At 37.0% G+C, this 16,006-nt stretch overlaps 1 protein-coding gene across 2 annotated transcripts in view; it reads left to right on the forward strand.

The window, feature by feature from the left end:
- The window catches only part of ARSB (arylsulfatase B), a 68,394-nt gene that overhangs the window by 1,225 nt on the left and 51,163 nt on the right, over positions 1-16,006 (forward strand). For both annotated transcript variants that reach the window (XM_048932402.1, XM_048932401.1), the window contains exons 2-4: positions 2,804-2,990; positions 5,437-5,627; positions 6,586-6,793. In XM_048932402.1, the coding sequence (XP_048788359.1) occupies positions 2,804-2,990; positions 5,437-5,627; positions 6,586-6,793 (586 nt within the window). The remainder of the gene's footprint in view (positions 1-2,803; positions 2,991-5,436; positions 5,628-6,585; positions 6,794-16,006) is intronic.

Below are 16,006 nucleotides of genomic sequence, written 5' to 3' on the forward strand. Positions count from 1 at the left end.
CTGTTGCATGAGTGTAAGAGTTGGTCTTCATGCTCTACTGTACTTTTTTTTTTTCCCTTTTCCTCTTATTTTTTATTGCAACTTTGGCAAAGACAGGAGAAAGAAGAATTTAGGAAGGTCAAAATGGAGGAAGTGATAGAGGGTTAAGTGCTTATGCAGAACATCTTCCTTCTCTAAAGAAGTCCTCTAATGTTAATCATAGTGATTTACCAGGGGAAACCATTCAGAATGAAAATAAATGTCTCTTTGTCATTCTGGATGTTGTCTCTTGTCTCAGAGCAACTGCACTAGATGGGACTTACCCTTTGCAAGCAACATTTGCTGTATTTCCAAACATTAAAAGTGAGTAATAAGGCATAAGAAGATGTAATATATTCTTCTTCTTCTTCTTCTTTTTTTTTTTAATCAACTCTATATCTTTCAATGTAAATTTCCCATTTTCATCATATTGACCATTTCTGGAGCCCATTTTATTCTTAATATGCTTATTTAGATATGGGTCAGCATCAATGGGAAATCACTGTTTCTGATCTTAAAAGTAGAAATTGGAAATACTTGGAATTCAGTCTTGATTTTGTGCTTTGACAGTGGCTATTACTAGAAATATAAATAAGATATTTTAAGTTGTATGTGTGTGTGTTGCAAGCCAGAGAGGCTTATGGTTCATTATGTTGATCCCAACCTATCCAAATTAACACTCAAAATAGTGTGTTGATCAAACAAGAATGTGCCTTTATTTATTAAAAGACAGGCAAGCAAGAGAGGAAAAAGACAAGAAAAGGAGACAGAGGAAAAAAAAAAAGAGGAAAGGAGAGAAAAGCAAGCCACCACTGCAGATCCCATGATGTCCTTGAGTCTGTTCTCCTCCTTGTTATTCTGGACTGGTGGAGGATGTGGTGGGGCATATGCCACTGGCTTTCGGGTTGGCAGTACCTCTTATGCCATATGATGGCCCCTTCCAGTTGGGCGAGGAGCTGTTGCCAGGGAGAAGGTGTCTGGTATCATGTGCCATGTGCATGCTGTACCAGCTGTGCTTCTCCCTCTGCATGATGATCATGTTCGTGGTTGGAGGGGGGGACCCAAGACCTCCTTCAGCAAGGCAGCTAACTCTTGATTTCTCCACAGCTTGCGCACATGTGTTTGTTATGCAACTTTTCAGAAGGGTGTTACAGTGTAGGCTTTTGTTGTGGGGCCTTCACAAGATTCTTACAGCCCTGTTTCAATAGTTACCAGTTTGCTGCAAGTCCTCTCTTAACCAATCACAAAAATAGTAGGAATTCGGAGTGTTACGGTTGGGTATGGTGTTGTCACAGAGTCTGAGCCAGAAAGAAGCATGCACAATGTGTTTTCTATCCTAGGTTTAAGTTTTTTTATGCTTTGTTTTGTTTTGGTTTGGTTTTGGTTTTGGTGGGAAATCACAGAATAGCTTGATTTGGAAGGGACCTTAAAGTCCACCCAGTTCCAACCCATTTGCTGTGGACAGAGATGAAACCCACTAGATCAGGCTCCCCAGTGCCCCACCAGCCTGGCCTTGGACAACTCCAGGGATGGGGCAGCCACAGCTTTTTTGGGCAGTCTGTTCCATCAACTACCACCCTCTCAGTGAAAAATTTCTCCATAACATCTAGTACAACTTTTACTTTTCTAGTTTAAAGCCACCTGTCCTGTCGCTGTTGGTCTGTGTAAAAAGTCGGTCCAGCTCCTGTTTATCAGCTTCTCTAGGGTACTGGCAGGCTACAGTGAGGTCTCCGTAGAGCATTTTCTTCTCCAAGCTAAATAAGCCCAACTCCCTCAACCTTTCCTCATGGAAAGGTGCTCCAGCCCTCTGATCATCTTTGTGGCCCTCTTCTAGACCTGCTCCAACAGCTCTGTGTCACTTCTCTACTAGATCTGGACCCATTTATTTCAGATGGGGCCTGATGAGGGCAGAGTAAAAGATCACCTTTCTCTCCCTGTTGGCCAACTCTCTTTTAATGCAGCTCAGGGTATTATTGGACATCTGGGCTGCAAGTGCACACTGCTGGCTCATGTCGAGCTTTTTGTGCACCAGAGCCCCCAAGTCCTTCTCTGCAGGACTGCTCCCAATGAGTTTTTCTCTCAGTCTGCATACATATCTAGGATTTCCTCAACCCAAGAGCAACGCCTTGTGCTTGGCACAATTGAAACTCATTAGGTTCTCATTGGTCCACTGTTCAAGCTTGTCCAGGTCAATCTGTATGGCATCCCTTCCTCATTTCACCTGCAACATTCAGTTTGATGTCATCAGCAAACTGGCTGAAGGTAAACTTGATCCTACTGTCTATGTTGTCAAAGATAAGGGAATTAACAAAATTTAGCTTACAGTATGTAGTCATGGAAGAGGTTTCTTGCCTTGAACATGATGTACTAATCAGACTATCATTACTGGTCATACTTCTGTGAAGAGATACACAATTCAGCACTTGTTAAGTTTAAAAACATAGATGGTTAGAGGTCTAACAGGAAGACTGCAGTGGTAGTTGGGTAGTTGTTAATTGATAGGTTTTCCAGTGGAAGCCCAAAAGGCATTTTTTTTTTTTTTTTTTAAATTGCATTTTTGTACTTGATTTCCACTTGAGAAGGTCCTCTTCTTAACACCAGCAATGCTATTTCATTGTCTTCCTCCATATCCTCCATCTTTGGGTTCCTGAACTCCCTCAAAACAGGCCATAAAAACTGATGCTAGCCTGCTGCATAGTATTTATTATTTTGGGGCCCGATATATAGCCTACATACATGTGTCATTGCACTGTAAGTAATCTTTCCTCTTTCCTTTCCTTGCTAGATCCACACGGGTTTACAACACCAAATAATTTGGCCGTGCCAGCCCAGCTGTCTACCACTTGATGAGAAACTCCTCCCAGAGCTGCTTAAAGATGCAGGATATGTTACTCACATGGTGGGGAAGTGGCATTTAGGGATGTACAGGAAGGAATGCCTTCCAACCCGCAGAGGATTTGATACTTACTTTGGTAATGGGTAGATTTAATCTGTGCAGTAAATATGGTGTTAAAAATGATGCAAGAGTGTTTGATTCTTCTAAGGACAGATTTACTGTTAATGCATAAGTAAATGAATGTTTGTGTAAACTTATTTGCAAAGTGTAACTGTTTAAAATGCATTGGTGTATTAAATGTATGTCCAAACCTCACTATTTATTGAAGAAAATGCCATAATTATTGAGTCCCTCTAAAGGAAGTGTTTATTTTTAAAGAACTGCATTTAAATGTGATGGTTAGAAGACTTTAGGTGTAGTGACTGGTTTCATTTTCTAGAAGTGTCTCTAAACTGAACATTTGGGGTTAAATTTGGGGGGGGGGGGGGAACAATAGACATATTTTGTTCTGAAAATAATATTAAATTTACAGTAAGCTGATACATTTAAAAGGGAAATAAGTAGGCATCATACCATACTTCGTGCTTTGTGAATAGAATATCACTGATTTTCCATTTCCTCTGGAAAGGAATGTAGTGCAAGAGCGTTTATGAAACAACAGTCAAAATGTTACAGGAATTTAAAAGATAGGAAGTCAGCCACCTAGATTTAAAAAAAAACAAACAAGCAAAATGCCAGAATTGGATTGTCCAAATATGTTTATGTTACAAAGCAATTTGTAACTATGTACTACATATTTTTCCTCTCAGAAAGTTTTTCCAAGTATTGACAGGATGTTCCATAGCTTTGCACAAATATTCTTGGTATTATTTGGATTGGGCTATCACTAATGCACCCCGTGTCACCTGAGACTGAATACAAAGTTGTTAACATCCACTAGGTTGGATTTTAAAAACTTTCATTGAATGGAAAAATCCATCACATCACATCATCTTGAAAATAACTTTGTCACTATTAATTGCTACTGCCCAGTTTTACAGTTGGGAAATTAAGATAAACTTCATCTATGCTTTCTGAAGTCCGTGCTCTTCACACAGAACAGTTTTGTCTCTTGACTCTCAGGAGAGTTTGAGCATTGGCTTCACAACTGAATGAAGCTAATAAATAGAGATCACAGTATGATGGATCATTGCTTAAATATTTGTGCCTTTTCCCATGTTGGCCCTCTCCTCCCATCTTTTCTATGAGCTTGTGTTCTTTTTGACAGCACAGATGTAGATATAGGCTTACACTCATTGTGAAATCTCACCATAGGAATGAGCAGGATTTAATACTGGGCCAGTGTTGCCTCTAAGTATGCTCACTGAGTGCCCAGCATGACACTAAGGGAATTCTTTTTCAGAGAATGTGGTGGTTTGATACCGAACTATGTTCATTTAATTCCACTAGGTTTTGACTGCAGTTAGAGGCTTTTCATTCTGCAGCAAGAGTCTTGATAGTGTCTCCCCCAGTGGACACTCAAAATAGAAAAATGAAATTTTTAGTTTGAATAAATTGAGGGAGGCACACAAAATTACTATTTATGCTTTAAAAGAAAAGCCCTTTTTTGACCTAAAAATGTAGGGAGTGTTTTGTACTTTAATATCTCTTTCTTCTTTCTGTACTTATCTTTTTTGCATGACTAATAATACTTGAAGCTGCTGAATAAGATTCAAGTAGAGTTAGTAGAGTTCTTCCATTTTGAAGTTTTATCCTCAGCTTTAGTTTGGTTTTGCAGAATTTCAGAATATAATTTTGCAGATTCGGCCTTTTTTTTTTTTTTTCCCTAGGATATTGAAATATACATCTGAAATCTAATTCTAGAAGCAATAATTATAAGATTTGAATGATTTTAAAGAGTTTTGTTTCTGATCTATAGAAAGTAAGGCACTCAGTGCTTAACAGTATAGTTCTTGGTGGGAGCGAATTTGTACCTCTCGATTTTTTTCGTTTGGTTATTGTAATATCTTCTTTTCACCAGTTGGGGGCAGCAGTGGATAAAAAATGTCTTTATAGTTGAAGAAACACTTCATTTTTGTTTGTTTGTTTGTTTGTTTTTAAATAAATTTAAGAAAAAAAAAATCACCAAATAACAACCGAAAAGGCAAACAAACAAACAAAAAACCTACAAAAAAACAAGCGCTAAGATAAAGTAGTCCAAACTTTGTAATAGAGAGAAAAGTCTTACATGAAAAAGCATTGTTCCAGATACAAATCTATGCTATTACTGGGATAAGTCACTTATTTCACTAACAGTGTATTGGTTTATAACATGTATCGAAGATTTGAACATAAATGTTACTGAACTGCATTCAGACGATTTTCTGTGCAGTGAAATTACTGTCTGTAGTAGTGATAAAAAGTCTGTCTGTTAAGTGTTGAGCTATTTAGTCCTATCACGGGCTGTCACTGCAGATTATTAAAAGTTGGATGAGTTTCTCATCCCTAAGGCTCTAAAGTTTTGACATTTTTATTTGGCTCTTTTTCCCATGTGTCTGCTTCTGTGATGTTATATGGGCCTCTTTATTTGTCATCCTTTCTAGGTTATCTTCTGGGGAGTGAGGATTATTATTCTCATGATCACTGTGTGCTCATCAAAGCAAAAAATGTAACACGCTGTGCTCTGGACTTCCGTGATGGAGAAGAAGTCGCAACTGGGTTTAAGAACATGTACTCCACAAATTTATTTACAGAAAGAGCTATAGACCTTATAGCCAATCATAAAACTGAGAAGGTACAGTCAGCAGTTCTTACTCTCACTAAAGAATATTTATTTAAAAAAAAAAAAATATATATATATATATATATATTAATGCAGAGGTTTATCTAGGCTTTGTAGAAGGTTACACAGAGAACTAAATGCTAAATGTGAGAAGTAGCGCTGATAAAACTCATCTTTTCTCCCTGTCCAAATGAATTTGGTTTGCACAACCCTAGCCTACTAGCCTTCTCCATTTTATTTTTAATAATAGGAGCAGTGAATTTATAAAAATGTTCTAGCGTGTTGCTCTCCTAAAAAGAGAGTAGAAAGCTTAGTGGAAGAATTTTCAGAGAAAAAACTCATAACTGTGTTATGAAGAGAAGGTACAGATGATGTTTTCTCACGTCTTTAGATAGGTCTTTTACCAAAGGTCCTCTTAATTTACTTAGCACGAATTCAAATCCTGCATTCAAATCATTTACAAAAACACTGAAGAGAACTGGCCCCAAAAATGGAGCTCTGCAGTATCCCCTTAGTGACGGGCTGCTAGCCTGATGTAACCTCACTTACTGCAATCCTCGAGTGTGACCCATCAGCCATTGTTCATCCATCATATTCTGTTTTTGGCTGGCTGCATGCTGGACATTTTGTCCAGAAGGGTACTGTGAGAAACAGTATTGAAAGCTTTGCTGAACTCCAGAATGACCAGGTCTACTGACTTCCACTGGCCAAAAAGATTGATAACCTTGTCATAAAAGGAAATTAAATGAGTTACACATGTCCATCCTCTTGTGAACCTGTGCTGGCTATAACTGTATTGTCTTTCAAGGTTATTTCAGTAGCCCCAAGAGTAGTATTCTCTGTGATTTTACCAAACACTACAATTAGAAGTCTAGAATAAATTCCTGTGCATGTTAATGAATTAAAGCACTTTTTATTGCATGTAGTGCTTTGTGTTAAACTAATTCACATTATCTCCCTTCCACCCCAGCCCCTCTTTCTCTACCTTGCTTTTCAGTCTGTCCATGAACCCCTTGAGGTTTCTGAAGAGTACATGAAACCATATTCCTCCATTAAAGATGAAAAGAGGCGCCATTATGCAGGAATGGTGTCTCTTTTGGATGAAGCTGTAGGAAATCTTACCGATGCTCTGAAAAGATACGGTCTTTGGAATAACACTGTTCTTGTTTTCTCCACTGGTAAGTTCATTTGATTATATAGTTTCAGAAATATCTTCGATACAGTGCTGATACAATGTCTAACAAGCTGCGTGCAGAGACATCTGGCCTTTGTGTTGTTCCTCGGTGTCATCTGTAATTACAGAAGATGGATGAAGGAGGAAACTCAAACTGTAAGGAAAGCTGTCCTTTTATGGCTTTTTTATATATGACTAAAATAATTCTCAAGAATTATCAGTAGAAATGGAGGATGCTCCTATTGGAGTAAAAACAGTGTTATAAATACAGAGTGGTGCAGTAAAATTGGAGGCATTTTACTTGCCACTGAGGTCACTGGGTATCTATCAGAACAGAATCCTTACTGTGAGTAATCTACCGAATTCATATGTCCTGAGCAGTAGGTGGCTTTCTGGTCAGTCTATAAATTGTTATAGGTTGCAGAAGGCACAAACTGTCAGTTGGCAAGCACGTTGAAACCAGAACTCATTTTTCCTCTTACTTTCATGTAACATGATTTTTTGCACATTTCTAGCTTAAAATATTCCACTGGCATGTTGCACCTGAGAAGCAGAGGTCTGTTAATTTAGGCAAATGCAAACAATAGATAATAAGACAGTTTTCTTTGTTTCCAAACTAGGAGTGAAATGGAACCTCTCTGAAATACAGCTGCTTGGCTGGATTTCAGGGAAATAGATGTTCTTGTTTGGTTGGCAGTGGGAAGCTGCCTGTTAAAAATCAGTCATTTGCCCATGCTTCACACATCAGGGCTGTCAAAATGCATTTTATGTGGACAGGCTGAGGAGAAAAAAAAACAAAACCGAAACAATCAACCAACAGCCCCCAAAAAGCAAACTTGAAAAGCAGAACTCAAATTTTGATAAAAATGCAATGATTTATTTTGAGTTTATCAAGTGCTTTGGAATTTCAATTTAAGTCCAAGCCTTCTTCCCTTATGATGTTGCATTTGCATCCAGGTTTTGTCTCTAACAGGATTTGATAACTTTTCTGTGCCTGTTTCCGTTTACAATGTTCTCATATTTAGAACTGAAAGTAAGCAAAGCCATATGGAAAATGATACCAGTACTTATTCCATGTGGAAAAAATCCAATCTTTGTTCATGGGGTCCTGGTAGAATTTTTTCAGCAATGTTTTTTCAGTACATTGTGGAATAAAGCTAACAACATCTGAGCTGGAAGTCCAGAGTATTTTGGAATTAAAGGGACAAATTTATTTTTTGTTTATGAGATGCTTTTTTTCCAAATAATCACAGCATACCCTGCTTTTAACAGTAGTTATTTTACAGTCAGTTCCATGTGCTTTTCAAACAAACTCAGACAGGAGAATCTATTATCTCTTATCTAATGGAACTTGTCTTGACTTCAGTGAAGTTTTAAACTGCCAGGAGTGGAATTTAATGATTCAAATGCAAGGAAATTGGGCCTAGATCAAGGAGATCACAGGGCAGTGATGCATTTTTTCCAGTGTTCTCTCTTTAGTTCACACAACTGTTCCTTATAGGCATAAAATGTTGCATACATTAAAGACTCAGTTTTCAAAAAATCAAATGTTGAAGCCATTAACTGCTTTTTAAAAAGTGAGAAATCCATTCAACTTTTTCATATTCTGTCTATCGCTTTTGCAGCTGGTATCTTTTAAAATGATCACTAGAAAGTGGTTGAAATGAAACCTAAGAGGGTCTGCAGCTGGGTGTCTTATGCAGAGAACTGTGCTATGTGAGATCTCTTTGCAAGTTCTTGTTCTCTATTATATTAGTGTGCACTGATAGTTACAATATAAGTATACACCTAAATGGTATTAACTAAATTAATGAGCATGAAAGTTTGGTCTGCAGCGTGGCTTGAGAGGATTTATGTTTTTTTGTTGTTTTTGTTGAAAAATCAGTGCTCTTGTATGTTTGGGATTTCGATAGATTTCTAGACTTGTTTGGTACTTTCCTTGTAACGAAACCTTCCCTCACGTCTTAGTTGTTTTACTCTGTGCCTTCTGCTGCTGACTTCATGCTGTGTTTAGATTTCTCTTCAACCTTTTTTCCTACCTAGTTTTATTCTAGCGTAAACATTTTCTTCAGCTCTGATAAGTGCTCTGAATATGTAGGCCTTGTTCCATATGACTAAAGAGATACGTTTTCATATATAACTAGGAGTTATCTTCAAGATAATTCTTCCTATGTTGTGAAGTTAAGAATCAGTAAGGTTAATTTAGAAATTTAAATGAAGCCTACAAGGAGGAGTCTAGGGAATGATAAACAGTATTCATAATTTTATTGGGCTGTGGTTGCATTTCTTCTCAGCAAAGTAGTTAAAGATACAGGACCATAAAGACACCCTCAGTTTTCCTAAAAACTCATGTAGTTCAGTAAGTGTAGTTTTGGAAAGCAGTAGAGAAAAAAGAAGTGAAGCTTCTAGTTTTGCGGTAGGTTTTACTTTACTATTTACTGTTCCTTTCTTTACTTACAGCCAAAATTGACAATTTTATGTTTATGCCTCACTATTTTGAAATTTACACAAACAATGTAGAAACTGCAGTGATCATTTGCTGCTGTTTGCTTCGCCACTTAGCATTGAAGCAAACGGGTCTTCCTATTGATTCTTTCACTGTTCACTATCAAACAAACCAAAAGATCTCTTTTTAGTGAATATTCATGTAATCTAAAACATGGTATGATTTTTGCTCTCATAGTGGATTTCCTTTTGTTAAAATCTTTAGTGTTTTTTCCTGTTTGTATAATGTAATGGCTCAATCAAGATTCACTTGAAAACGTGCCAGCTGGCAAATGGAACTACTGCACATTTTACAAGGCTTTGCAAATTGTATAGAACTCCAGTTTCTCTTTAGAGGAAATAAAAGGCCTGATGGATGTGCTGGGCCAAGAATGAAGTCATCTGATGATCAGTAAAGTCTCACCACCTCTCAATATTTCATGTACATAAACATTACAGTTCTTTTTCTACAGATACACTAGCAATTTTGGGAGGTAAATAAGGAAAAAAAGGGATAGTAAGTGGTATTACATTTATGTATCCAGTAGCAGAGATAACTTCTTGACTGCTTCAAAGTAAAACAGAATTTGCTTTGCACATTTTGTACTGCAGATGCAAATGATTTACACTGATAAAATAGTGGTGAAAATAAAGTCCTTCTTTATTTAAGCAAAAGAGATAAAAATGAGTGCAGCAATACCTTGAGTGTACATGGATTTTTATCCATTTGAAACACAAAAAACCAACATACAGTTTATTTTTCTTTTTAGAAAACATAAGAGAGTGTAACTACTGCTTTTCTGATGAGGACCTTGATTTAAAATACCCAAAGGTCATAATAAGCATTCTGGTTGTATAAATTTAGCTCAGTACTATTAGCACTGGTTTAGAAGCCCAAGTTTTGCTTCAAATGTAGACCTATATTTGAGGTAAGAGGTGGAGATTTGCTGTCTACCGCAAGTGTTTAAAGTTCTTGCAAAATGCAACAAGTTATTTGAGTGGACACTTGCCAACATTAGAAAACACAAATCAGACTTCTGTTTTCAGTTCTGTATTAGAGGTGATATCCATTGTCTTATTTAACTTTCAGCTTCTTAGTATTCTAAACTATTTTGAAAGCAACACCCCATAGCACTCTCTCTTCCTGTATGCCTGACAGTTCTTAGAAGTGGATTAGCACTGTAGTGTCTCTTTGTTGCCATTTGAGGGCTTTGAACAGTAAAATATGTAGAGCATTCCTCTTCAATCCAGGGCTTACAATGCTAAGAGAAAACTACATAAATCCTCTTAATGATGAAGGATGTGACAGTGATGACTGTTTTCATTCCAGAATATGTTTTCTTTTTTATCATTTTAGAATTATGATTAATAGAAGCACAAACTCTCTTGGACATACTTACTAATGTTTATACAGCCTCTCTTACACACTCATGTATTTTTCCTTAGAAATTTATATTATCTTTCTCTATTAAAGAATTCTTCTTACCCTTTTTGTTTTATTTTATCTTAAGCATATCATTTCATTTTATTTTGTTTTAAGCATATTTTGGCTTTTGTCTGCGTGTTGTTGTATGTGTAATGTTGTGTATTTTCCTTCTTCTTTGTTACAAAACAGGGATCTGACTTTTACTGGACTTTTAAAATCTTTTTTATATCTTCCTTATGTCTTTGGTCTTCAGTGAACTTCATTTATTCTCTTTTGTAGGTAAGGAACTTCAGGGAGGCTTTTAGTTTTAAGTTGTCTAAAGCAGCCAGAGGACAAATTGATTGGAAAAGTTACTATCTGACTGTATTGTTAGATGTGCTATCAACAAGAATTTTTAGTGTACCTCCTCAGTTACAGCAAGTTTATTGAATAACAGGTTTAATCAGTCCTGTCAGGAAACTCTGAGAAGTTCAGTGTACTGTTACCAAAGAAAGTGCCAGAGCATCTGCATTATTTACATACATATCTAAGTTGTAAGCACGTTCAATGAAAACATTTGAGTTTGTGTATTTGAAATTTCTACTTTTGTCTTGACTGTTTAAGTTTGTTATTCTACAAGCAAAAGGTGCATCATACCACTGCACTTGCACTAATTGCAGGTATTGCTGGTGAGTGAGAAATAACGGAAGGTGAAGAATAGTTTGGGTTGTAATGGACCTTTAAGATCACCTAGTTCCAACCCCCTGTTACAGGGAGGGACAGTTCCTCTAGACCAGGCTGCTCAAAGCCCCATCCAGCCTGACCTTGAGCACCTCCAGGGAGGGGTCATTCTCAACCTGCCTGGGCAACCACCCTCACAGTAAATAATTTCTTCCTAATATCTAGTCTGAATCTACCCTCTTCCAGTTTAAAAGCATTTCTTCTTATCCTCTCACTACATGTCCATACAAAAAGTCCCTCCCCAGATTTCCTGTAGGTTCTCGTCAGGTAATGGAAGGCCACTATAAGGTCACCTCAGAGCTTTCTCTTCTCCAGGATGAAGAGCCCCAGCTCTCTCATCCTGTCCCCATAGTGGAGGTACTTCAGACCGCTGGTCATCTTTGTGGCCCTTCTCTGGACTGACAACAGGTCATGTCCTCCTTGTGTTGGGGGCTCCAGAACTGGATGCAGTCCTCTAGGTGGGATCTCATGAGAGCAGAGTAGAGGGGCAGAATCACCTTCCTCGACCTGCTGGTCACGCTTCTCTCAATGTAAATCAGGATATAGCTGGCCTTCTGGGCTGCAAGCACACGTTGCTGGCATATGTTTTTTGTTTCATAGTCCAGTACTGGCTTTCTATTTTTTTTTTTTTTTTCTAATTTTCCCCAATAAAGTAGGGGGAACATCTAATGCCAAAAGATACATGTAGTTGTAATGAAACATCTAGACTACATTGTAATTATGTTATGAAAAGCAGAAATGCTATCTTATGGAGGAAGTTAATTTCAAAATGAAAGCTGAGAAAATAATGGTACTCGAGAAATATAGTGTCTTTCTTTTTTTTCCTATTCTAAAATCCTGTGAAAACCTGAAATGTTTTGTAGGAAATATTTGTCTTTGATTTCTTATAGCATTAAGTCCCATCACCCCTCCCTACTTTTTCTCTTGCAAAACTGAGCATTCTGAAATTGAATTCCTGAACAGAGGGTAACCTTATGGCAGAAATGCTTACTTCTTATTAGGCTTTAAAATTCCTGCATAGCCAGAATCTGGTATTTTTCTTCCTGCTTGAAAGAAATGCCAGTACTTAAAGTGAAGTTCACTTGTAAATAAACTCAGAAATCATTGATTATCAGTGTTGCTAGCTGTCCATTTTTGGTTAAAGCTTTAACTTAACCATGCTAATAGTTATCCTAGCAATTTTTATATTTTTTTTCCCTCAGGCTGAGGGTAGTGATGAATGCTGAAAACAGCTAATTTTACATGTTAAAGGCATTTAATGATTTCACACCACTGTTGAAAATTTGCATTAGAGTATAATTCCTATACAACTGTACTGGTTTACTCTCCATGACAGTGTTAAATAATGCATTATACTGTGTATCAAAATCTTCTGCACTCAGTTTGATGACCTCATTCAGTGTGCTGTCACTGGGAGAAGTCCATTTTTTTCTTAATTATGTCTTATTTAAGTTGCTTACTGCAGATGTATGAGAAGTTTTTCAATTATTCACATTGGTTTTAGGTTAAAATTTGCCTCTGTATTTCTCTTGTGTTTAATAATGTTGTATGTTAGTATTGACCTGACAGAGCAGAATCTGTAACTGAGACTGTTCAGTTACTGAAGCTGCTTATAGTAAAATGATTGCCTGAAACTGTCTCCACTAGTATTGTTTCCACTGCTAAACCTGTACTAGGCAGTAGAGAGGGATTAAAAAAATAAAAAAAACAGAATGAAAAAGGACATTGTATGTGCAGCTGTTGAAACACCGTGTTTGTAACTGTTGGAATCTTTGTATAAAATTCATTTTTTCCATGAGATCAATTTTTCTTTTTTTTTTCCCTTTCTTTTTTTTTCTTTTTTTTTTTTTTCTGTTTCTTTTTTCCTGTGTTAGAACAGTCAGGAGAATAAACAGACAACTCTGTTAAGCTAAAAAAAAAAAAGTGTTGATTTATCTGAATACTACTCTGTAAAAACATGGTGCTCTGATGCAGAAGGAGTATTATGTTCTCTTGATGGAAAACGAAAGCCCTATGGGTGCACTTAAATCTTGATGAAAATTACATGAGCAGAATTTTTTAGGAGAAGGTGTGGTTTTCTCTTTCCTCTGTGCCTCTAACAGAAACAGCTTTCAGTAGTTCTTCTGTGATACACACTCAAAAATCTGTATTAAATACTACAGATATAATAGTGGATCAGCTGTTTGAAGACTTTAAGTAGCTTTTATCTTGCTTGTGTTGAACCTTCAAGGCTGCTCTTTCCATTGAGCATATACAGCATCATAATGAAGTATACAATGGGTGTCTTTTTGTCTGCAAACCTTAACTAAATGAAAGTTGTTTTTTTCACTGAAAATGCATGCTTCCTGCGAGCCATCAGAGGAGAGTGTTTGTCACACTTTCAGCACAACTCAAAAATGAAGCAACAAATGGATCTTTCAAATGCAACATGGAGAAATAGGAAAGAACTTGAGTTCAAATTAAGGGCAAAGTTATTCTCTAATTCATGCTTATCCACAGTGTAGATCCCTGCTCTGTATGCTGTACTGTCTCTCTCTCTCTCTCTCTCACTCTCTCTCTTTTTTTAAACAAAACCTCAATGGGAGTTCCATTCTTGGAACATGTACAGAATAAGCAGCATTCATGCTGTGAAGATCAGAGGGGAGAAATTCTCTCCAAATGTGATCTTTTACCACTGCTATTGACAGTCCTCCCTGTTTAACTCTGAGTCACAATCGTAGGCTTCAATCATACAAAGGAAGGGCTCTGAAGTCCTGTTCTGTGACCTAGACTTGCAGTAAGAATGTGGGAGGTCAAAAATAATATGCATTCACAGAGCTATGCATTGAAGCTGTCTACTGCTTGCTCTAGACAAGTGTTTGGCACTAGTAAATGCTATTTAATTCCCCTTTGCCTATACAGAATTCACCCTCAGAACTGGGAAGAAAAAAAAAAAAAGAAAAAAAAAAAAAAAAGACCAAAACCCAACAACAACAAAGTGTCTGCTTATATTCTTGATACTGGCGGCTGATGGAAGTGTTAATCCAAAATTTGTGTACAGTAATTCTGTACACAAATGGACAAAAGCAAGAAAGTTATGGGGAAGTTGACTTTTTTCCATCCTTTGCTTTTATCTCAGTGTCTGTGTTTTGTTTATCTTTGTCTAAGCTTGTGTGCACACTGTATGTTACTCATTTTACTTATTTTTGAAATATTTGTAAACTTCAGAAAGTTGCTTTGTAGAAACGTTGTGTGTAGTGTGAAACACTCCACTGACATACTCTGTTTTCAGTGGTATTGAGACTACCATTGTTAGACTGGCTTCTTAAAGTTTATAAGCTCGGTATAAAATAACTTCACAGTTAACTTTTAATAGACTTTCCAGTTCTGCTTCATTGTGGATGGACCCTTACACTGGCCTCCATATGGTAGTGATTAGGTGTAAGAGCATGATTGCACATAAAGCCCCAGTCCTACAGAGGAGCACTCAATATATAGCTTGTAACAAATGCTTACAGAATCAAACTGGATGAATGAGATATGCCATACTATTCCTGCCATCTTTTTATATACTGCTTGCTTCCATTAATTGAATTGTTGTGGATTAAAAGAACCTAAATTGTTCACAGTTGAATTGCATTGGACTTTTAAAATACAATAATGTCAGATAGAAAAAATAACAATTTAACATTGCAAAAAATATAGAATTAAGCAAAAGGGATGACAAAGCAACATCTTCAGTAATCCTATGTGGTGGTTGTTTTGGATAGTTGATTATGTGTTCCCAGTCCACTTTATGTAGTTCATGCTCTGTTAAGATGATTGTGCTTCCTGGCTGATGGCAGCAAAGTGGTAGGATCACATTAGATCCTTGAGATGCAGGATTAGAAGACAAGTCTGTTCTTGCTCTTTATGATTCATTGTAGAGTCTCCTAAGGCAGAAGCACAAGAGGAAAAGGAAGAAGGGCCTTCAAAAAGTGCCAGTTTCTATTCCTTTTCAAGCTTTCCTCATGCTTAGTTTTTGCACAGTGGAAATGCATTAGAAACTTGAGAGACGGAAGGAGTTTAGTCTGTACTTATTTTACTGAGATCTGGTGAATATGGCAATCTCTGATTGTTCTGCCTGTTTTGGGTAAGCAAATGGGGAAATGTTTTTCACTTTGTGTAGGGACTGTATCTTGGAAAAAAATTGGGTGAATGAGCCTTTTCATTTTTCCTCATGACTTTCATAATCTTAAGTATTCCTTGTCCTCTAAGCTGTTTTATACTATGGCTATGAATTTACAAATACATGAGGTACTATTAAATCATCAGATACTACTAAAGATACTAAATATTAAAATATAACCAAATGTATGCCTTTTTAAAATCAACTGGTCTCTTGTCTATGTAGCTCACTCCAAGTGTAATGCCTTCTGTTTATGGGGGTTGCTCTGAAAGTAGTGCCACCTATTTGATTATGGTGGACCGCAGCAAGCTCTTGCTTTTGTGGACCAAGACAGGAATTAAAGGAAAATTGATCACTGATTTACAGAAGCAGCATACAATATTGTCTAGTCAGGGTTAAACATTTGGAAGAAGCTGCAGATGTTATAAGATGGCCCTAGT

Source organism: Lagopus muta, chromosome Z, assembly GCF_023343835.1.
Source record: "Lagopus muta isolate bLagMut1 chromosome Z, bLagMut1 primary, whole genome shotgun sequence".
NCBI classification, from domain to species: Eukaryota; Metazoa; Chordata; class Aves; order Galliformes; family Phasianidae; genus Lagopus; species Lagopus muta.